Source organism: Typopeltis vanoorti, chromosome 11 (assembly GCF_054136105.1).
Source record: "Typopeltis vanoorti isolate ZY-2024b chromosome 11, IOZ_Tvanoo_1.0, whole genome shotgun sequence".
NCBI lineage: Eukaryota > Metazoa > Arthropoda > Arachnida > Uropygi > Thelyphonidae > Typopeltis > Typopeltis vanoorti.
This window is the reverse complement of record NC_143559.1, coordinates 39916092-39940982: the sequence shown is the minus strand read 5'-3', so window position 1 is coordinate 39940982 and position 24891 is coordinate 39916092. Positions and strand designations below refer to the sequence as shown.

The following is a 24891-nucleotide window of genomic DNA, read 5'->3' as shown; positions in this document are numbered from 1 at the left end:
CTTTTTTCCTATTTGCATACTTCAATTTTATGTATGTATACAGAATAATTATGTACTGCCAATCAGTTATTCATAATCTTTATAACAAGCTTTATGTATCATCATCAAATTTTTAATGTGCATCCTGAAGGGTATACAGGATGCTGTGATAGTACTTCATGAATAGATTCACATTATCACTTGGTTTCCTTGAACTGTCTTTTCAAAATTAATCTGTTATTTATTAGCTAAATCTCCAGTGGTGATATCTGCATTTCAATCTTCATCTTTCAATTGCATCAACTTCCCCTTGCCATCAAGCTGTTAGGATATAGAGAGGTAAAGTGAAGGATGATTATTTTGAAAAGTACTAATAATCTGACAGGTAACAAGTATAGTATATTAGAAGATATGAAAGAATTGCTGATACAACTAAATAAGAAGAGTGACAGAGTAAAGATTGTGAGTTTACTGCCATGGTATGATACGGATTAGCTGAGAAGGGCCAAATTGCAAATGAGTCAGTGCATATTCTGTTCAAGAGAAATGGTGCAGAGTTCATGGATGTGTGGAGCGAGTTTGATGGATGAAAGACTTGTATTTAGTTGATAGTATGCATTTGAATGGATTCAGAGTTTGGTATCTTGAGAAAATAGTTTTCTGTGAGCGTTTATAAATACAGAGTCAGAAGCTAGAATATTTAGGGCAGGGAGGAGAATGCAGGATAAACAGAACACTTAAAACCACGACAGTTGAGACTGCCTAAATAATTACTGTATTTACTTCAGCTGTTTTTTTAGGATCAACAAGAATTGTGTCTTGTATTTATTCAATCCTATAATATATAAACTAATTCACTAAACTAGACACATGAATGATTATAAATATATGATATCCTGTTATTGTGTATTTGTGAGAGTTTTAGTAGACCTACTTTACTTAAGCTTGGATAGGATAATACATGATATTTCATGTCTGCTTTTATTATACTAAGTTAATAATTTTTATATCCTTAGGTAATAACAAATTTTAATCATTTTTGTGCATTTAAACAAGACCAAGATTGAAATAATGTTTTTTATACAAGTTAAGATATAATGGATTAGAGTACCACCCACATGACTGTTCTACTTAAAGATGAAACTTTTTCCTTGTTATATTTTTGTAATTTTTGTATATGTGTCACTAATTTGGATACGTGGTTTTCTGTTTTTATTTTTATTTCTATTAATAGAACTTCATTGTAAGGCAGTCCAGTAAGCCCAATACTATGGCATTGTCAGTGAGGTTACCTGAAAATAAAGGACCCTATGTTGAGCATTATTTGATAGAAACTGTTGGAGAAGGGAAACTAAGGTTGGAAGGATCAGATAATAATTTTCATGCTATTCCGATGTTAGTAGCACATTACTGTCAGTGCTGGTAAGTTATAAAGTATTATAGTTCTCTGATTAAATTAACTTTTTTTTTTTCAGATATAAAATTAAATATAACCCGTGTTCAGATTGAGCAGGATTGGGCATTGTATTCTATCATTCCTGTCTAATTTATAATATTGAATAAATTATTCTGCTTTCATTTTAATAGCATTTCATGCCTATGTATAACATAAGACATTATGCGTGTTATTATTTCATTAGAGTAATCCTTTAAGCTAAACAATACTTAATTACTTGTTTCATCTGAAGTATGTATATTCCAGATGAAATGTATGCATATAAAGGAACACTAGTTAAACTACAGTTGACCAACTCTATCCTGACCTCTGCTGAACAGAAGGGGGCACGTGGGGGGAATATTTCAATAGCTAACAGAACAAGATTCATTGAGATTAAATAAATACTTGGAAAGCTGTTTTTTTTAGGTGGCTGGTGAGCATGAATATTCTAACCAGGAGTATTATTATTATTACAGGCAACTCCAGGGAGTCAACAGACTCATCGAGGGAGGCCCTAACATCATGTCAAGAATAACTATTCGACATTCACATAGTACCTATCATACCTCGCCTTGAACTCATTCACAGTCATGTCATCCACAACAGACTCTGGCTGCTTATTCCACTCATTCACCACTCTCCAAGTAAAAAACATAGCTCTAACACCCTTGCTAACCACACTATTGCCCAGCTTCCATGTATGGCACCTAGTCCTCTCAACACCAGTCCTATTCTCAAAAATATCTTCTGAATTAATCTTATAGAAACCCTTTAGTAATTTGAATGTCTCAATCATATCACCCCTTTTCTGCCTATCAACCAATTTCTGCAACCCACAAATCTTCAACTTGTTCCCATAAGGTTCATTCCATAGACCTGCTATCATCTTGGTCACTCGTCTCTGGATCCTTTCCACTTCCTCCCCATCACGAAGAAACCCTTGAGCTCATATCTCGGCACAGTAGTCTAGATGGGGTCTTATCAAGGCTCGATACAGAGGAACAATAACTTGTTTGTCTCTGCTTGTTAAAGTATTTTTCAGAAGCCAAGTGATTTGATGAGCTGATTTAGCCAATTTTGCAATGTTCCCCCCTAAACTTCAACTCCCTATCCACGAACACTCTCAAATCCCTGGCCTCATCAATCTCCTGGAGTACAGTGTTCCACCAATGTGATATACTGCTGCTAATCTTTTCACCCCAAAATTTACACTTTGCCACATTAAATTGACGTCCATTTTCTTTAGCCCAGTCGTCCAAACTATCCAAATCATCTTGCAAAATTTTGACATCCTGTGCACTCACTATTGCTCTACCGAACTTTGTATCATCAGCAAACAAGTGAACACTTCCTCTCAGATCCTTTCCTATATTGTTCATATACAAATTGAAAAGAAGTGGACCAAGAACATGAACCCTGCTGCACACCACTAGTCACAGGCCGTCGTTTGGACTCTACTCCTGAATAAACCACTCTCTGATATCTCTCCATCAACCACCCTCCTATCCATCTCATCAACCTTATATCCATCCCCATATGCTACAGTTTACTGATTAGAATCCCATGTGGTATCCTGTCAAAGGCCTTAGCAAGATCCAGTAGAATCACTGTAAACCCATTACCCTTATCCAGTTCAGCCGTCACAGTATTATAAAAATTAGCAAGTTACTGAGGCATAATCTACCCTTCACAAAACCATGTTGTCCCCCATACAGTATCCCATTTTCATCTATCCAATCCTGTATTTTTTCTCTTGACTAATTTCTCCCAGACTTTGACAGCGATTCCTGATATGCTAATTGGTCGGTAAATTACAACAGCAGTCTTGGAACCTCCTTTATGCAGTGGAACTATTTTCCCCTCTTTTCACCCCCTCGTGACAAACCCAGACCCGAGACACAAATTAAACAAAATGATCAAGGGCACTGACAATTCTTTAGCCACTTCATGTACGACACGAGCTGGTATACCATCCAATCCCACAGATGTATTGACATTGAGGTTTTGTATATACTATTCACCTTCACTTCATTCATCACAATTCCCGTGTAATCTATTGGTTCATTCATTCTTGCAATGTCACCACCTGGATGATATACTCTTGCAAAGTGCTCGCTCAGTAATTCAACTAAATCAACTCATTCGGTTACCTCCCTACCATCGGCATTCTTTAAAATCATTCTGCCATATACATTTTTTCTCTTACTTGCAACATATCGAAAAAACTGTTTGGAATTCTCCTTAGCTTTCATAATCCGTTTTTGCTTTTCTTACCACACTCGTTACCTTTCTGGCCTGCGCTTTATACCGTTTATGTGCCTGCAGGTCACCTTTCTCCTTAAATTCCCTCCATAGTTGTTTCTTTTTTTGCAACTCAAGCTTATTGGTGTTATTCATCCATTTAACCCCAACTTGATTTATTATTCAGACTCTAGGTATGCAGTCAGCCATTGCCTCATGCAAAGACTTCTTAACTGCCTCCCATGCACTATCAACATCTAGCCCTTGCAGTTTTACATGTGATGGCACTGAACCAATCAAACTCCTAAGCTTGTCATACTTACCAGCCCGATAATTCCACACCTTTAGCCACCTCCCAAGTCAAGGCCCTACGATCACTCTCACCAGTTGGTGGCAATGTGGTCATATTCGTTACAGCCAAATTCTCAGATGCAATTACTAGGTCAAGCACTCTTTGACCCCTAGTATTTTCCATTACATGCTGTCGCAGATAGTTATCCCTTAATAATCGCATAAAATCCAATTCCTTCCTTCCGTATGTCCTCTCCTTCTTCCGATCAATGTTACGATAGTTGAAATCTCCCATAATAATTACCCTCATTCCACTCATTTCTTCTATTTGCTTATGCATACTATCTCCACCATCTATTCCATCATCTGGTCTATAGCAGCACCCAACTGTATATTTTGTTCGACTAGGTTCAATCTCACACCAAATAGCCTCAAATGTGCTCTTTTCTCTATCCTGCAGTTCCACTTCTATTCTCCTTGGCTGTAGCTCATCAACTATCATCAATAACACTCCTCCCTCCATTTTATTCTCCCTGTCACTCTTGAACACACTATACTCCTCACATGCAATCCCTAATTATATCATCTTCTGTCAGTTTAATGTAACAAAATGTAAGGTTATGCATTTTGGGGTGAAAAGATTAGCAGCAGTATATTTCACCTCAGTATATTTCAGCAGTATATTTCACCTCATTTCACCTCCTCTAGCAAAATTACATTTTGCTAGAGGAGGTGGAATGAGGTGTATTGTAATTGTAGGGAGGTGTTCAGGAGCCACATTTCAAATTCATGATATTATTCAGAAAAATTGATGCCATAATGTAAAGGACACAAGTAGGAATAAGGAGGTGATAATGTCATTGTATAATGCACTAATCAGATCATGTCTGGATTTCCTTCCACAGTCTGGTCCCCTGGATATCTGGGCGACATGTAAAGATGAGAGAGGGAGAGAATGTGTACAGAGATTCTACTTTGAAATGTTGGGTGTAAGGACTGATTAAGCACATGTGTGCTGCAAAGCCTGGCTGATAGGAGAAAAAGAAGCAGTATGATTTAGATGCCAAAGTTGGGGAGAGGAGTCTATTAGGGTAGATATAGAGGAGATATTATATAGGGTAATAGGTGGAAGGCAGTCATGACCAGCTGTCCCTGGAACAGTACCCTGTATGAAGGTACTGTGAATAAGGAAGTGGAAGGGAGATTTTTTTGCATGGTGAATGAGTATCCTGTTAGAGTTTGAGTGATAACTTATCTGATAACTTCAGATGAATGATAACTTCGGACCACATTGTTTAAAGAAATAAATAGTAATGGCAGGTATTTCATATAAATCTTCTCCAATTATTTTTATATTAAAAGAAAGCTGATGACTTGGATGGAAACTTTTTATAAATTTAAGTACTAAAATAAGTTGCCATTTTTAACTGTTTCTTATATTTTTAATATTTATTTCATTTTAGTGATGAACTTCCAGTCCAGTTAGCATTGCCTCGCCCTCTTGCTCAAGCAGGCTCTAGACAAGAACTGTCTTCCTTGGCTCTTTTAGGACAAGGTAATTAATCATGTATTTTGATATTCAAAGGATAACCAGTAGTTCTTCATCATCAAATATAAAATCTTAAATATGAGTTGTTTTAGTATGAAGTTCTGCCTTTTTTAACCATGCACCATACTTGAAATTATTCTTAGCCTTGCAGATTAAATTCTTTCATTTTAGATGTCTTTAAATTTTATATATATGGCAGTATGTTAATGTTTATCCAATAAAATTAGATAAATAACATAATTTATATTTAAATGAAATGGGAATTTTAAAAAAGAGGGGGTTCTATTGCTTGCCATTTATGTGGATGAGACTCTTCCAAATCTTGGCAGCGGATAGACAGTCATTCCAGTTTAAGTTTGTTTGTAGAAGTGCTTCAGCACTTTCGGAAGAAGGAATAAAGATTGGAGGTAGACAGATATTTGCAATAAGATAAGCAGATGACAAGGCATTATTATCAAATACTGAAACAAGACTACAACAACTATTGAACAGATTATTGGAATCCTGTATCAATGTATCAATTTTATTGGGGCTGTCACCGCTAGAAGGATTCGTAGCGTGTAGTGTTCATGAAAGCTCCGGATAAGATAAGTATTATTTTCAGTTATTGTTGATAAATTTATTTAATATTGCTTAGTTTTGTTTGCCTTGTGTCTCTTAGTGCATCTTTTTGTATGTTTTTGGTGTGTTATAATTTGATAAAATACATTGCAAGTAAGTATGGCTTCAGTACGAAGGAAAATGGCAGCCAGTAATGATGATTCGCCATCTTTATCAAAGAACGGTAGTATAAAAGAGATGATTCAGTGTACTAGCTGCGAAATGTACGCTTTGCGAAGTGCGGTCGGAGTGTGGTTAGATGATAATTGAATGTGTGCAGAAAATGTAGGGAGAATGAGAAATTGAAGAGTATTTCGGATCATGAGTGTGATATTTTTGTCAAACTTCAGAATGAAGAAAATAGGGATATGACAAGAAACACCAAGGTTGTACCAGAGAATTGCAAGAGTGTGAATGTAGAAAGTGTGAATGATAGTATTAATGGTTTTACTGAGAATAAAAAAGATGAGATAGACGTAATGAGTGAGATCGCGTTGTTGAATGGTGCGATACAAAGGGCAAAACAGCAGCTAGAGCGTATGAGCAAAAGTCGTCTGAATGAACCAGCCAATAATAAAAAGTATGACTGGAAAAATAGACGTATGAGTGTGAACATGAACAAAATGAAGGATAGAGTGCTGTATGGAGACTCGTTAGTACAAGGTGTGATAGTAGAGGATTTGACAAAATCGTACCAACCTGGTGCGACCATAAAGGATGTAACTGAGTCTATTAGAGAGCAAAAGGAAAGGGTGAAAGAAATGATTGTTGTGGCAGGTACGAATGATTTGAAAGGAGACAAAATGGAAATGATAGAAGACCTGAATGAATTGTTTGAGGTAGCAAAAGAAAAGAGTGAGAGTGTTAGAATGATTAGTCTTTTGCCATGGTATGACAGTGAAATGTTTAAAAGGAGGGCCATAATTGCGAATGACTTTATGCGTGGGTTATGTATGATCTATATAAGATGGATTGCTTACATTTGAATGGTTACGGTGTTAGAAGACTTGAGAAAGTGTTGCTGGATGTGCAAATTCAGGGACTCTAGATTTATTAAAAGTGGGGGGGGGGAGTAGATATTCAGTCCTTAGAGAGGCAGTTGGATGTATGAAGGAGTATAATATGCCCGAGGAAATAAGGACAACAAATCAGAGTGGGATAGTTAATATAAGGCATCAAGGTAGGGTTGGGGCTAATGGGGGTCTTAAATTCATGTACACTAATGCTAGAAGTATTAGGAACAAGAAAGAAGAGTTTTTGGCCATGGTTGGCACTTCCAGACCACAAGTTATTGGTATTAGTGAATCATGGCTGACTGTAGATGATATAGCTAGTGGGATTGAATGTGATGGGTATAGTGTGTTCAGGAATGACCGGGAGAATAAAATGGGGGGAGGAGTATTGTTGATGATAGCTGATCCAAGGAGAATAGAAGTTGAATTGCAGGATAGAGAAAAGAGCACATTTGAGGCCATTTGGTGTGAGATTGTGGCTAACAGAACTAAATATACAATTGGGTGCTGCTATAGACCAGGTGATGGAAAAGATGGTGGTGACAGTATGCACAAGCAAATAGAAGAAATGAGTGGAAGGAGGGTGATTATTATGGGAGATTTCAACTATGGTCGCATTGATTGGAGTGAGGAGAGGACACACGGGAGGAAGGAATTGGATTTTATGCGGATAGTTATTAAGGGATAATTATCTGCGACAGCATGTAATGGAAAATACTAGAGGTCAGAGAGTGCTTGACCTAGTAATTACATCTGAGGATTTGGCTGTAACAAATATGACCACATTGCCACCAATCGGTGAGAGTGATCATAGGGTCTTGACTTGGGAGGTGGCTAAAGGTGTAGAATTTTCAATTAAGACAGGGTTCATGTGGAATTATCGGGCTGGAAAGTATGACAAGCTTAGGAGTTTGGTTGGTTCAGTTCCATGGCATGTACAACAGCAAGGACTAGAAGTCGATAGTGCATGGGAGGTAGTTAAGAAGTGTTTGCATGAAGCAGTGGCTGACTGTATACCTAGAGTCTGAATAATAAATCAACTAGGGGTTAAATGGATGAATAACACCATTAAGCTTGAGCTGCAAAAAAAAGAAACAACTATGGAGGGAATTTAAGGAGAAAGGTGACCGGCAGGCACACGAACGGTATAAAGTGCAGGCCAGAAGGGTAATGAGTGTGGTAAGAAAAGCAAAAAAGGATTACGAAAGAACATTGGCTTTGCAGGCTAAAGAGAATCCTAAACAGTTTTTTAGATATGTGGCAAGTAAATGGAAAAATGTACATGGCAGAATGATTTTAAAGAATGCTGATGGTAGGGAGGTAATTGAATCAGTTGATATAGTTGAGTTACTGAGTGAGCACTTTGCAAGAATATATCATCCAGGTGGTAACATTGCAGAAACGAATGCACCAGTAGATTATACGGGAATTGTGGTGAATGAAGTGGAGGTGAGTAGTCTATTGCATAACCTCAATATCACTACATCTGTGGGATTGGATGGTATACTAGCTCGTGTTGTACGAGAAGCAGTTAAAGAATTGTCAGTACCCTTGACCATTTTATTTAATTTGAGTCTCGGGTCTGGGTTAGTCCCGAGGGGGTGGAAAGAGGGGTAAATAATTCCACTGCATAAAGGTACTTCCAAGACTGCTGTTGTAAATTACCGACTGATTAGCATATCAGGAATCATTGTCAAGGTCTTAGAGAAATTAGTGAAGAAAAGAATACAGGATTGGATAGATGAAAATGGGATATTGTATGGGGGACAACATGGTTTTGTGAAGGGTAGATCATGCCTCAGTAACTTGCTCACATTTTATAACACAGTGACGGCTGAACTGGATAGGGGTAATGGGTTTACAGTAATACTACTGGACCTTGCCAAGGCTTTTGATAGGATACCACATAGAACCCTAATCAGTAAACTGGAGCAGATGGGTATAGATATAGGGTTGGTGAGATGGATAGGAGGGTGGTTGAAGGAGAGATACCAGAGAGTGGTTTATTCAGGAGTGGAGTCTAAAAGACGGCTTGTGACTAGTGGAGTGCCACAGGGCTCTGTTCTTGCACCACTGCTTTTCAATTTGTTCATCAATGATATAGGAAAGGATTTGAGAGGAAGTGTTCACTTGTTTGCTGATGATGCAATGTTGGGTAGAGAAATTATGAGTGCACAGGATGTCAAAATTTTACAGGATGATTTGGATAGTTCGGAGGACTGGGCTAGGAAAAATGGATGTCAATTTAATGTGCCAAAGTGTAAGGTTATGCACTTTGGGGTGAAAAGAATAGCAGCAGTATATCGCATTGGTGGAACCATACTCCAGGAGATTGATGAGACCATGGATTTGGGAGTGTTGGTGGATAGGGAATTGAAGTTTAGGGGGCACATTGCAAAAGTGACTAAAACAGCTCACCAAATCACTTGGCTTCTGAAAAATACTTTAACATGCAGAGACAAACAAGTTGTTGTTCCTCTGTATCGAGCCTTGATAAGACCCCATCTGGACTACTGTGCCCAGTTATGGGCACCAAGGTTTCTTCGTGATGGGGAGGAAGTGGAGAGGATCCAGAGACGAGTGACCAATATGATAGCAGGTCTGTGGAATGAACCTTATGAGAATAGGTTGAAGATTTGTGGGTTGCAGAAATTGGTCGATAGGCGAAGGAGGGGTGATATGATTGAGACATTCAAATTACTGAAGGGTTTCTACAAGATTGATCCAGAAGATATTTTTGAAAATATGATTGGTGGTGGGAGGACTTGGGGCCATGAATGGAAGCTGGGCAAGAGCGTGGTTGACAAGGGTGTTAGAGCTAGGTTTTTTACATGGAGAGTGGTGAATGAGTGGAATAAGCTGCCAGAGTCTGTTGTGGGTGCTACGACTGTGAATGAGTTCAAGGCAAGGTATGATAGATACTGTGTGAATGTCGAATAGTTGTTCTTGACATGATGTTAGGGCCTCCCTCGATGAGTCTGTCGACTCCTTGGAGTTGCCCGGAACAATAATAATAATAAAAAAATTATGGAATGAAAATTAACATCAGAAAAACAAAGGTAATGAAAATAGCAAAGAAAGAGGCAAATATGGATATCAGTATAAATGGGGAAATATTGAATCAAGTAAAAACATTTAAATATCTAAGAAGTGTTATTAGCAGTGATGGAAGATGTAAAAGTGACATAAAAGCAAGAATAGCGATGGGAAGATATGCCTTTAATAGAAAATGGAATTTATTCAGAAGTAAAATGGATAGAAACCTAAAGAAAAGACTAATAAAATGTTATGTGTGGAGTGTTGCCCTCTATGCAGCTGAAACTTGGACATTGAAGAAAGAAGAAATTAAGATTTTGGAATGCTTCGAGATATGTGGATTTGGAGAAGGATGGAAAAAATCAAATGGACAGATAAAATGACTAATGAAGAGGTCTTAAAAAGAGTAGAAGAAGAAAGAAGTCTGTTAAAGAGGATAAAAAGAAGAAAGGGAAATTGGATCAGACATATTTTGAGAGGGAATGGAATCATCAGAGATGCAATTGAAGGGAGAACACCCAGAGGAAGAGTAAGGAAAACAATGCTAGATGACATGCTGAATATAGACAGGTACACAATCTTAAAAGAGAAGGCTCAGAACTGAAGAGAGTGCAAGGGAAGAACCTGCTCAATTGCAGAATACTCAAGAAGAACAAGACATAAGTAGAAAACTGCTCTGAGTTAAATTGCTATGATAAACGACAGTACATAATAATATATTGTGAAACAACTTTATTTTCTTGTCTTTATTTTTTTATTTCAGTAGTTAACAAAGTATAGTACATGCACTGCCATCCCATTTGACACATAAGAGTGGTAAATTGATAGTAAACTGATCATTTCTCCATTTGATTGTGGTTTTTATATACTCTTAAAATTTGGTTTTATCCTGGTTGATTTGTAATACTAGTGTTTCAGCAGAATGTTTGAAGAATGCTGTTCTAACATCGTCTTTGCATTTTCTCCAATTAGGTATGTATCATCTGCCTTTGAAATAATGTTGAATCCAACATTATTTCAAAGCCGAATAGAGAAACTATAAAAGTTTCAGCAAATCCAAGCACAAGCAAACCTTTCATGAAAGGAACAGCTCGTGGTAAAGGTGGAGTATGCACTGATCACTTTCCTTAGTATTTCCCATAATGTAAAGCACATCTCCTTGCAGACATGTACGATGCTATACATCATGGGGGGGAGGAGTCACTACTCAGACCGGTTTCAACCTTTGTTGAGATCTCATCAGTGGATAGGTAGACCCAGATGTAAATATACCCAGGTTGAATTTTGTGATATGATGCCAAAAGATATCATATCACAAAAGGCACGAAGGATTATTGAAATAAAGGCTTCACTTCGGCTATGAAAAATTATTTTAAATTAAGTGGATATTTAATCCAACGTTATTTCAAAGCCTAATAGAGAAAGTACAAGAGTTTCATGCCGAATATAAAAAATTTTTATATTAGTTTCGGCAGATCAAGCGCATTTTGAGGAGAGATCCTCTAGTAGGATGGAGGAGATTGAGACTTTTCTCTCGTCGATGGAGCGACCTATGAGAGGAGCATACGCAAGGCCAAGGTGGCGATGAGCCTATAGCATACGGCGAACCACCAAAGAATAGTAGAGCGAGTCGAAATGATAATAATATAAATTACTGTCCACACGGTTAGCCTAGAGGCTGTGCGCTTCGCAACCATATGCCTCCGGAAGGAGTGTCCTAGGTTGGATTCCCATCGGTGATGTGTGGAGCTGAAGGATCTTCCTCAGCCATAGCCATGTTAGCCACTCTTGGGCATGAACAGTAGGGTTTTTTCTCCAGTTTACCCGGAGTTTTTCATCCTGCAAAGCAGGCAAACCGGCCTTGAGAACTCAACACTACAGGACATAGGATACACCGTGGCGTAGAGCTTGACCACCTTATCCTGTGTACATTTGAGGTTCGATGATTAACAAACCCTCGACACCGGAAGGTAAAAGCGGGTATAAAGAAGATGAGCTTGGATCCACCGAAACTTTTATTGTTTTGATATTTGGCACTGAACTCATGTAGTATTTCTATTCGGTTTTGAAATAATGTTCGGTCAACTGACTGTGGGGACATCGCAACACGCACTGTTGGGTGTCCCCGCAGTCCTACAAAACCCCAGGATAAAACTGGGGGAAAAACCCTACAAACCGGCCTTGAGAACTCAACACTACAGGACATAGGATACACTGGGGCATAGGGCTGACTACCTTATCCTGTGAACAGTTTGAGGTCTGATGATTAATAAATCCTTGACACCACAAGGTAAAAGCAGGTATAAAGAAGATGAGATATAAATTACTATTAATATAATAATAGTAAGAAAGTGCATTGCGGTGTCGTCACGGAAAGTGCATTGCGGTGTCGTCACGGTCACGTGACCCAACATTTCAAAGCTGAATAGTTATTGGAACACAAATATAGTACATAGTTCCATCATTGCGAATACAACCAACTTCAGGGAAAAAAAAAGTAGATGACTTCCAATACTTAGGCTCAAATATAAATAATAGTGTAAATGACATATTATTAAGAAAATATGAACTCTCAATCAACACAGGAATCTAAGAAATATATTGAAATTGCTCCTCATTACCTTGGAAACTAAAATTAGACTTTACAAAGCAACCTCTCAAGCTATCTTCTTGTATCGTGGAGAAACATGGGACAGTTCCATCCAAAAAGCAACATTAATAGTTTTAATACAACCTGCTTAAGACTGTTACTCGGTTACCCTTGGAAGGATCATATTTGTAATTCCAGTATTTTAGAAAAGGCAAACCAAAAACCCTTGATTTAAATCCAATGCAGACATCAACTTGATTGGCTTGCTGAGACATCCTCCTCCTTCATAATTTGACATCTTATTTTTAAAGGCCTGTCAAATGGACAAAGATGGAGAGGAAGACCAACTAAACAATTCTGGCAGTATATTAATGTCTTATTAGCAGAGATACTCACTTTCTCTCCATGAGAAATAATTCAACTGGCTCAAAACAGAGATGCCTGGAAAACTTCTTCTTTTTCTTTGGCACCACAGCCACATGTAGGGAACTGGCCTCCCATTTCTGGGTTTCACAACTCAACTACGAGGTGGGGTTGTTACTCCTACACTAAACCATGTGTAATTGTCTGTGAAGCGTTGTGTTCTTAAGACTAGTTTGCCTGCTTTACGGGAGGAAAAAACCCCAGATAAATGGGAGAAAAACCCTGCAGTCCATGCCCAAGACCGGCTAACTTGGCAATGTCTGAGAAAGAGCCTTTGCTCCTCACGACAGTGACGAGAATTGAATGCAAGACACTCCTTTCCCAGGCATATGGTTGCGAAGCTCGTACCACTCGGCTAACCGCGCAGACACCTGGAAAACTACATATAATTATTAACTTTTTCTTATTCCTATTTATTTAGTTTGTTTCCCTATTTACAAATTGTAAATAAACTATGATGATGATCAACCTACTAGATAACGTATCCTTTCCCATCAGTGAGCTGTGGATTCAAAACTCTCAATAGGCATGAATGTTTGTAATTGTTATTAGGTGAGAGATGAATTTCTTCATCTGAAATACTAGCATTGGAGCAAAAGATAAAGACTAGTATTGCAACTGCAGATGGCAATTTAGCTAAAGCCGATTAACATCATTATGATAGCATTTACATAATTTTATTATTTTCTTTAATATAATTACTCAAAAGTGCACCTATGATCTTTCATCTTAAATTAGCTCTGTTAACGATAACAGCGTACAACATATCTTTCCTATGTAGGAAAAGTGGAGTTATTTTCAAAATACATGTGTATTCAGTAACTGAAACACCTCATCTTCTGAATTAGTTCAGATAAAATGTGCATATATATATATATGTGAAAGAATGATCATTAACTCGGTTAATATACATATTTTTATAAAGAATTGAATGACTAGAACCGAGATTTAAGTAAAAAGGCTTTAATATAAAAACACGACTAGTTTTGGCTTGTAACAGCCTTCATCAGGTGACATTATAAAAGAAAGAAAAAACACTAAAACACTGAAGATTAAAAAACCTATGAACATCATAGAGAGTCTCTATACATAATTGACACTAAATCGTTGTGGTTGTATTTAAAGCTGTTCTTTCATTAGTTGTATTGTTGGGAAAGTGTGTGCTAGTAGCATCTCGTTAACGCCAGTATATGATTACAGCTGAATGACAATCTGGGAGGTTGTGGCTTAAGTTATTATTTAGATGAACAGGATTGAAGATGATTTCTCTAGATTGATTCCACGATTTTTCTCTCTAGTTCATCATTGGGAAGGAAGATGTTAGTAGATTTTTCCCAGCAGACTTTGTGACTTTGGTTTTCATCATTAGGATTAGCCAAGAAAAGGATATGACTTGATAATGCACTGGCTCGCTGTCTCTTGTAAGTAATGTCCCTCATGTGTTCTTCCGTATGCAATTCGACAGATTTGTCTGTCTGCCCAAAATAAGGAATATCACAGTCACACAATATTTTATATACACCAGGGTATTTGAGTTGATGGTGACAAGGTTTTGGATTGCTTATTAAGAAACGGATCTTTGGAAGCGGAGTGAACAAGGTTCTGATATTGTATTTTCTTAGAACTTTTGCTAATTTATGTGAAACTGTACTTATGTAAGGAATAGATATATTGCCTTTGAATCTATTTATTTCTTCTGAGTGATGTCTAGGAGGATTAAGAAGGAATCTTTCAATGATTCTCTTAGAATATCCATTAACTTCGAAAGAAGTTTTGAAATGGTTTATTTCTGTAAGCAGTTCATTTGAGTCATCCAGAAGAGAACCAAGCTTATGAGAAGGGAAGTGATGGGACTGACTATGTAGATATCTGTTGGAATGTGTGGGCTTTCTATATATCGATATTTTGAGTTTACCAGAAGAGCAAGTCAGTTTGACATTTTGAGCAGACAGACAGACAAATCTGTCGAATTGCGTATGGGAGAACACATGAGGGACATTACTTACAAGAGACAGCGAGCCAGTGCATTATCAAGTCATATCCTTTTCTCAGCTAATCCTAATGATGAAAACCAAAGTCACAAAGTCTGCTGGGAAAAATCTACTAACATCTTACGTTGCAATGATGGACTAGAGAGAAAAATCATGGAAACTAGAGAAATCATCTTCGATCCTGTTCATCTAAATAATAACTTGAGCTACAATCTCCCAGATTGTCATTCAGCTGTAATCATGTATTGGCATTCACGAGATGCTACTAGCACGCACTTTCCCAACAATACAACTAACGAAAGAACAGCTTTAAATACAACCACAATGATTTAGTGTCAATTATGTATAGAGACTCTCTCTATGATGTTCATAGTTTTTTTAATCTTCAGTGTTTTAGTGTTTTTTCTTTTTTTTCTTTCTTTTATAATGTCACCTGATGAAGACTGTTACAAGTCAAAACTAGTCGTGTTTTTATATTAAAACCTTCTTACTTAAATCTCGGTTCTAGTCAGTCAATTCTTTATAAAAAAAATGTGATATATATATATATATATATATATATATATATATATCACATCTGGATGGGTGTATAAGTGCGCAGAAAAACAGTGAACAGTTCATAGAAAAATATTCTTAAATATGGTGCCCTTTCTTCCTAAACCACCCTATTCCAGTTTTGTAAATATTAATATTCAATCAACAGAACCTGTAGTATCGAAGTTAGAAAGAATATAACATTTTATGACAAAACAAAAATTAGGAAACTCGCCGATCAATAAAATATTACTTTCACTGTATAAGAATAAAAATATGAAAATCTAAATTAATAATACATAGATCTTTCCCTCTTTTACCTTTACAGTGTCAAAGGTTTCTATTCCTTATAACCGTAACTGTTATACGAGGATAAGGTGGTTGGCCTATGCCTCCCAGTGTATCCTATGTCTGTAGAAGTTGTATGTTCTCAAGGCCAGTTTGCCTGCTTGTGGGAAGAAAAACTTCAGATAAACTGTGGAGAAAAACCCTGCAGTCCTCGCCCAAGACTGGCTCTTGGCTATATCCGAGAAGATCTTAAGCTCCTCATGTTAGCGACGGGAATCAAATCCAGGACACTTCTTTCCCAGTCATATGGTTGCAAAGCAACCAGCCACTCGGCTAACTGCTCGGACTATTACATATTGTGTGAAATTTATTTTGCACTGCATTTACTTTCCATATATCGGTATCAATGCAATATTATTTCAATTTTCTAGCGAATAACATTTTCAGTGAATTTTTTTCATGATCAATAGTTCACACGATGAATTGAGGGGACAATTCATCGTGTGAACTATTGATCATGGAATTGTTCACGGACAATTCGCCACAGTGAATTGTCCGTGAACCTGCTAAAATCATGAATAGTTCTAGAATGTTTGTAGTGTATAATGGAGATAAAGAATGTTTAAATGGATGATGCTTCATTCCTTAAATGTAGTATAGCTGAAAAAATTCAGCTCCTAACATTATATATGGTGTATTAGTAATTTTATTTAGAATTCAGCACAATAAGTACAATAGAGAATAAAAATTCTGTCTATATTACTATCTCTCTCACTTTAGATTTTTTACATATTCTAAGTATTCCCAAGTAAGTAAATTCAATTGCTGGCTTGGTTGGCCGAGCTGTTAGCTTATCTGCTCCTCGAACCAACAAGCTGCAGGTTTGAATCCTGCCATTGGCATGGATGTTTGTCTTTACGTGGGAGATGAATTTTATCACCTGGTGTGAGACCACTGCTTTGCTTATTAGAGGTCTGAAGTGGCTTGAAAAAGTTCCATTTTGGTCTCCGGAGCAGGATTTCTGGACCATGTAAAAAATAAAAATAAATAAATAAAAATTCTTAGTCCACTCACAATACAAATGTACTATAGGTTTGCATGTAACTTTTCGTGGGTGGAGCTACATTTAAAGAAAAAATGTTTTATTTATTCATTTATTTATTTTTAAAGTTACTTTAAGTTATTTGAATAAAAAGTAATTTTATTATGTCATTAAGTAATGACTATATAATGAAAGTTTTAAATGACAGAAAATAAAACTATCAAATAAAGTAAATATTTACCTCTTTTTTTTTTTTTTTTTTTTTTTTCTCCCTCTCCATTTCAGATTTTTGGTTATCTAGTCTAGTCCAGAGCCCAACCAATGGAACTCCTGCCGTTCCTTTTTCTGGTTCCTTTGTTCATAATGCTGATGTTCAACATTCAAGTTTCAAACCACCAGGAACACCTTCAAAAACATCTGCAAATGCTTCATCTCCACCTTCAACACTGACATTTGTGCATCAAGACTGGCAACAGTCATCAAGTCCAGGTTCTCCTCCCCCACCTGTGGCTCCAAAACATCAAAGTCATGGCATACCTCCACCCCCTCCACCTCCACGTTCATTTCTCTCTTCCAGAAGTGCTGCTGGTGCAAGCACACCTCACACAATTAGCATGACCTCTGTGCTTGAACCTACAGATCCCAATATTGATAATGGTACCATCAAAGAAACCTTAGCAGATTCAGAGAAACATGATGTTTCCACTCAACAGCAAACCAAATTAGAAGAAATAGATAAAAAAGCTGGAAAGAAAATAGCTAGAGTTGCTCATTATAAACAGTCCAATATAGTTGATCCGCCAGCAATGTATTATCGAAGTAGCTTAGCTGATAAAATTAGTGACTATGAAGACATCTGGGGATCAACTGTTTCTGGAGAAAAAGATAAAAGAGCAGATTTCAGCACCTTTCGGCCTCCTGGAATAAGAAATTCAGACTCAGGAAATGTACAGCATTGGAGACAAGGAAATCGTATTTATAAAAGAGAAGATGGTGATAGACCATTAAATTTAAAATCAAAGTACGTGTTTACTCAAGGAACTCAAACTGATGCTGGAGATGAAAATGTGCCTGCAGTACCGTTAACTGGTAGGTTGCTCATAGAACTTCCAGAGTCCTCACACACAGCTGTTGCTTTGGAATCAGTTGTAAATACTGATGGTACAGGTAGTAATAAAGTGGGACTTCCCATTGAAATGCCCTCCACCTCAGGCCCTGAGGGTCATTTTTCTAGTCCATTTTATGCTGAGCCAATTGACTCCATTCCATATTCTGTTGATAGCAAACAGAGAACTGAATTTATTAAAGGTGAGATGGGCTTCCTTCCCCAAAGACTTTTTAATCACCGGTTTTCTGATCCAAATCTTCACTGGCCACAAAGTTCATCATGCAGGAAAGCTGATCCTCTAGATGAAGAAAAAGGTACTAGCTTATCCTCCAGTGTTGATAATATTAAAAATCTTAGCCCATCACCACAGCACAGAAGGCATCAAAGCTTGGGAATTTCAAATCACTGGGTTCACGAACTTCATCAGCGTATCACTGGGCAAAACCAACTTAAAAAAGACAGTGAAACTCAAGTATCTATGCAAGATCTTCATGTTAGTGTTTCAGAGACTAGTAGAATATCATCTCCAAAGAAAAATAAAACAATTCAGAATTCATCATGGGCTGTAGATTCTTCTTGGGAATGGCTTGCTCAAGATGATACTAGTGATGATGAAGACATTCCTCTTTCTACATTAGACTCTAAGTTTCCACTTCATTTGAGAAACAAACATGATGAAAATCACTTTAGTGATGCAACAACAGTGGAAGATTTAATTGCATTAAAGTCTCCAGAACTAAGAGTTCCAGAAATTAAGCCACTTACTCAGAGTAATTTAATGAGGGTCTCAGAATATGATAATCTTGGGTGTGAACCAGAGTCAAATTGCAGAGTACAGCAACAAGCTGGTAGTGAGACTGCTGATGATACTGCTACAGAATTTTCAGAACCATGGGATAGTTTACGTTGGGAAAGACTTCTAAGGCTTGTTATACCCGAAACTGACATTTTAGGGGATGATACAGTACAGAGAGAAAAGAGGGAAAACAACAAGAACGCATTTATGGAAAAGAATGACAAGAACAAGGTGAGTGAAGTATATCTGTTAATGTTTTTTTATGAAATAAATGCAGAGTAGAAGTAAATTAGATATAATTCAAGCACAATGAACATTAATACAGGTATATCTGTAATTTGTCTAAGATGCATGTATTAAAAGTGTAACAGAGATAGCAAAGTAATTTTTCCTTTTATATCCTATTAACTTTATTCAAACCTGTTTAAGATTAAAATAATTAAATGCTATGTATATTGTATATACAAGTAATGCTTAAAAGTAACAAAGGCTAGAAAAGTCATATTGCATTTAATATACACATAACTCAGTATCTTTTATTGAAACACAAAAGAAGTAGCTTGAATTTCAAAGTATGCATGATATTCAGGTTTTTTTTTTTTTTTTTTTTTTTTTAATTAGAAAATATTTTAAAGATCACATCTATTATACACACAATTGTGTAGCAAATAATTCTTCATCATCATAAAATTCTTGACATGTACCCTCAAGGGAGGGGGATGAACAGGGTATGATAGTACTACATGAAAAACTTACATCATCACTAATTTCCTATCTACAATTTTCCTCCAAATCAATCTGTTACCTGTCAAGACTCCAACATTATCAGATCTTATATTTCTGTCTTCTACAGCACTTTTTACTGTATCAATCCACCTACATTTTGGTCTTCCTCCCAGTCTTTTTCCCAGTGGAAGAAGAAGAAAGGAAGAGGGAAAAAGACCCAGAGAACACTTGCTTTGCTGATCTTTCCTCTCCCATTCTGTTTAATTGACCATGTAACTTGACATTAGCTTTGCTAGTACATTCCTGGATGCTAACAATGTCAAGTTCTTTCCGAATATCCTCATTTTTAATATGATATTGCGATTGATGCTACATGTCCTTTCCACTAATCTTTCTCAGGACTCTCATATCCGTGGTCTCTAGTCTTTGATCAAGTGTCTTATTTCTAACTCAGCTCTCCATAAGTTAAAATTGGTTTGAACACTGTACTTTATGCACTAATTTAGTGTTTTGACTAATTTCTCTCTTATTCCATATAAGAGAGAAACTTCCTACTATGCCAGCTTTGTTGATTCTGTTGTCTATTTCCATATTTAACTTACCATCTTCACTAAAACTCATGCCTAAGTAGCTCAGATGTTTTTCTTGTTCTATTGGTTCTCCATTCACAAAGCAGTTGATATTTTCAGTACTTCTGTCTATTTTCATTGTCTTTGTCTTGTTATTACTGGCCTTTGTACCAGATCTTTTACAGCAGTTATTCAATTTAGTTAGGGAATCTTGCAGACTTGTACCAGATTTATTTAAAAGTTTAACATCATCTGCATAAAGTAAAGAGCTGGGATTAACATCTCCAATTTCGATGCAGGTTTAATACCACTTTATTTCATAATGTGATACATATAGATAATTGTCTGAAATAAGATTTAACATCAAACCATTTTCCTGTACTTCCTTCAATTCTAACTGCTGACTTACAACTCAAATAAAGACTAAGTATGGCTTGATATAATGCTCAACTGACGCCATATAACTTAGCCTTTTGAATAGCTTTTCTCTTGGTGCCTTGTCACATGCCTTTACCAGATCTACAAAACTTTAATACAGATCTTTATTATTTTCCATGATTTCTCAGCTGTTTATCGTAAAGTGAAAATCTGACCCTGACAGCCTCTATTTGGTCTGAAATCATCTTGTTCTTCACCAAGCTTCTCTTCTAAGATCTTTCTCAACTGTTTCTCAAGTATAGTTGCATAAATCTTACCATGAACACTCAGTATGGAAATATCTCTGTGATTCTCACGTTCAGTTTTATTTCCCTTTTTATATAAGGGTACTATGAGAGTTGTACTCCATTCATCCCTCTGTCTAGGCCTTATGCAGTGCAGCCACTGTAAGACTTTTATTCTTCCATACTTGAGCATTTTTGGTCACATATCATCCACTCCAGCTGCCTTTCCACATTTCAGCCTTTTGAGGGCTTTTTCTTCACGTATGGATATATTTTCCTGATTGCATGTCTGTTGACTTTTTTATCACTATGCTGTCACTGATTGTTTCATTTAACAATTTTTTGAAGTAATTACTCAATACATCAAAGGTATCTTTTTCCTCCAATTTTCATGTCACTTTTATCATCTCTAATTCCTTAAATATAAAGAGCCAATAGGCTTCATTTCGGCGATATAAACATTATTTAAATTCAGAACAGTAAAGTCAGAACTTTACCACCTTTGCTGCGAGTTACCCGGTATTGTACTACGTACTAGGATCACTTGCATTAGCTCACGCTAGTAATCGCCGATACTTTTATAGTTTACGATATTCGGCATGAAACTCTCTGATTCCAATCTTTGAGTTTCTTATTCAGTTTTAAAACAATGTGGGATTTAACATCCCCTTAATTTAAATAATCTCTAATTCCTTTTACAACACTCTTTCCTCCATTTTTGAGCTGTTTCAACAGCTTCCAGAATATCTTGCCACCATCCTGATATTTATTTTCTATGTTCTTACCCAAGTCTTCCCATTACTTTGGTTTGACTAGTTTTACACAGTGTTTAGCTTTCTTACATTTGTTTCTGCATTCTCTAAGAGCACAAGCTGACTAATTTGCCAGGAACTTTTTATGTGCTTAATTCTCCTTCACTGTCTCTTTAACTTCCTGTGTCCACCATGGAGTTCTGATTTTTCTATCCTTGCAGACAACCTCACCACATGCCTCTCTGGCTGAATCAATCAGGGTTTTCTTCAAGGCTTGCCACTGAATCTCCAAGGTTTGGTTCCTGTTCTCAAACTCTTTCATTTTTTTTTTCAATAATTTTTGTGTATTTTAGTCTACAGTTCACATCTGAGAGCTGCTCAACTTTTATTCATTTTAAAACTTTTTTAATATTCTTCTTATCAATATAAAATTCACTTTTATCCGGCTTAAAGATTAAATAGTAATTACTTCCAGTTAACTTTTATCCTGCTCAAGATTAAATGATAATTACTTCAAATTCCTCTGTACACTCTAGTGTCCTGCATGGGTGAAAAAACATCACTATTGACAGAGTCAATGAGACTTTTCTTATTCCTTGCATCTTCTCTCCATGTGAATTTGTGCACATTTTGATGTTGGAACATTGTTTTAGTAATAACCAGTCCATTTCATCATAAAAAAAATGTCCTGAGCAGATATCCAAGAAGTATTTGCTATTATTATTAGCTTTGCTCTTTTCTCCAAATTTTCCGATAATATTTTTTATATGTTTGACATTCATTTCCTACTCTGCTATTTGGATCTCCAACAAGGCCCAAATAATTCTTTAATATGTATATTCATAAGTGACATCAAATACATAACTCTCAAATTGTTACATTCTAGCTGCAGACATTAATGTACGAAGATGAGCTAAAAAATAATAGCTATTTTTGAATAAAACTGGAAATAGTGTAAGATAAGTAAATTAAATTTTAAGTACAGATATTAAGACAGTTTGGTTTGTTCTACTCAGAAGAACTTTATATTAAGAATCCTTGTTATTTCATATTTATTCTGCTTATAGTATTCATGCTTAAACTAGGAGACCATCCATATCATTAAAAAAAAAAAAAAATGATATGATCCATGTTTGATTACTTAACACATACTCTTATGTTATTTTTTTGTTTAGTGATACATCATCATCCATCTATCATTACATTCCTAATATTCACTTTTAAGAGATGTACATGATACTACTACATGAATAAGCTTACATTATTATCAACTTCCTGTCAACAGTTTTCCTCCAAATTAGTCTTTTACTTTTTAGTACTCACAGTGTTACCAGATCTTATGATTCAATCTTCTAAAAGCACTTTCTGCTGTATCGGTGCATTTATCATTTGTCTTGTTTGAATCTTTACTTTCTGCTTAGCATCCTCATTGTGATCCTGTATGGCTACTGTTATTACCTCCTTTACATATATTGTGAGTCATTTTTGGTAATCTTGTATCTATTTATTTCAATTATTGATATTCATGTATATTACTATCTCTACCTCTGCATTGGCTCTTTCTCTACTCTGCTCTGTAGATGAATAACACATTTCATCTTTCTTAGCTTTTCCTTTTTTTAATTAATATTGCTCCTTTTTCAATCAAGTGTACTTTCTTTCTTACTGATAAACTTTGTACAAGGTTTTTCTGATGGATTACAAAGTATATTATTAGTGAGGTGATGTGCCCTTCCACAATTTGTCCTTGGACATCTTTGGAGATCTCATATAAAAATAGTAGTAATATTATACTTGACAAGAATATAATGCTTATATTTGATTAAAATCATTTACCAAAGCATAATATTGCATGTGAACTATCTTTGCGACTAGTCTACTTGTATATAGAGGCTGTTGACTTCACATCAATTATCTATGTATTCCATGTGTAAAACATTCTGAGAATAGTCACTGTCCAGATTACTGTACTAGTACAGGGATGCTTGCTATCTTCAGATTTCAATGAGTGGTCCAAAAGGAACATTGCATGTTATTACTCTTAATCTTGATCACTCCAGAATACAGCTTCTGCTAGAAAACACCCACAATAAAATTTAAAATTCCAAGAATTTTTTATATCCAAATATAAGCAAGCAAATTTGTGCGACCGTTCTTCACAATTAGGCTACTTGTATATAATAGCTAATAACGTCACATTAATTGCCTTGGTACCCCATAATGCAAAACACATATCTTTTGGGGCATGAATAATGCTGAGCATTATGGGAAGGGCTGCTACCTAGACTGGTTTCAATCCTTATTGAGGTACAGTAGTGAACAAATTAATCTGAACAAGTCAAATTTTCATCAAGTTTTTCGTTTTGGTTTTGGTTTTTGTTTCGGTTCACAGTAATTCTGGTTTGTTTACTATTTTCAGTTTTGGTTTAATTCACTATTTTAATTGAGGGCTGAGAGTTTTAACTGTCTCTACAATGTTTATTAACAACTGGTAATTAGCTTACGGAATTAACAACGCATATAAAGTATATTAATTAAAGGCAACTTTAATGAAAACTAACAAAAGCAAATGAGGAAGAAGGCAAGAAACTAATATTGTTCCTAAAGTCCTAATGGTGCCCTCTGGCGGGCTAATTTGGTTGTCTTGGCCGTTGGGCTGAAGTTCTCATAATGTAAGTCTCCCAAATTTGGGATAGTTTCATGCACCCAAATTTGTTGAGGTTTGGAACGTTTTATAGAGCTGCTGATGATTCCTTGGATAATCTTTCGTACTTGAACTTGCTGCGGTGTATTATTTTAGTTTTCTTCCAACGAATTCTATGGTGGGTATCTAAGGCATGGTCTGCCAGCCCAGAGTGGCTGTACTGGTGAAATTGTTTTTATTAATAGCGTTGAGCATTTTTAATAGTGTAAACAAGTTGACATTTATAGTGTTTTATTCATTTTGTGTTGATTTAAAATGGATACATCTCCAAGAAAGCATTCAAAAATATGTACTCTTTCTCAGCATACATCCATGACTCAGAAACAAATTGCCAATGAGTGCAGTGTTGGTTTGGGTGCTGTTAATGCAATTTTAAAGAGGTTTAGGAAGACGAGTACCTTTTCTCTTGATAGTAAAGGAAAATGTCAGCAAAAAAGGAAAACTACACTTACTCAAGATTGTTTATTAGTTAGGAAAAGCAAATTGAATCCAAGATTGTCTGCTGTAGACTTAAATAGAGTAAATTCTCAGCTAGTGGGATTAATGTTTCAGACATGAC

The 24891-nt window shown here is 36.2% G+C and overlaps 1 protein-coding gene across 10 annotated transcripts in view; it reads left to right on the top strand.

The window, feature by feature from the left end:
• The window catches only part of spri (Src homology 2 domain-containing protein sprint), a 488442-nt gene that overhangs the window by 293064 nt on the left and 170487 nt on the right, over nucleotides 1–24891 (top strand). For all 10 annotated transcript variants that reach the window (XM_090400600.1, XM_090400599.1, XM_090400601.1 and 7 more), the window contains 3 exons: nucleotides 1214–1401; nucleotides 5413–5504; nucleotides 17301–19150. In XM_090400600.1, the coding sequence (XP_090256726.1) occupies nucleotides 1214–1401; nucleotides 5413–5504; nucleotides 17301–19150 (2130 nt within the window). The remainder of the gene's footprint in view (nucleotides 1–1213; nucleotides 1402–5412; nucleotides 5505–17300; nucleotides 19151–24891) is intronic.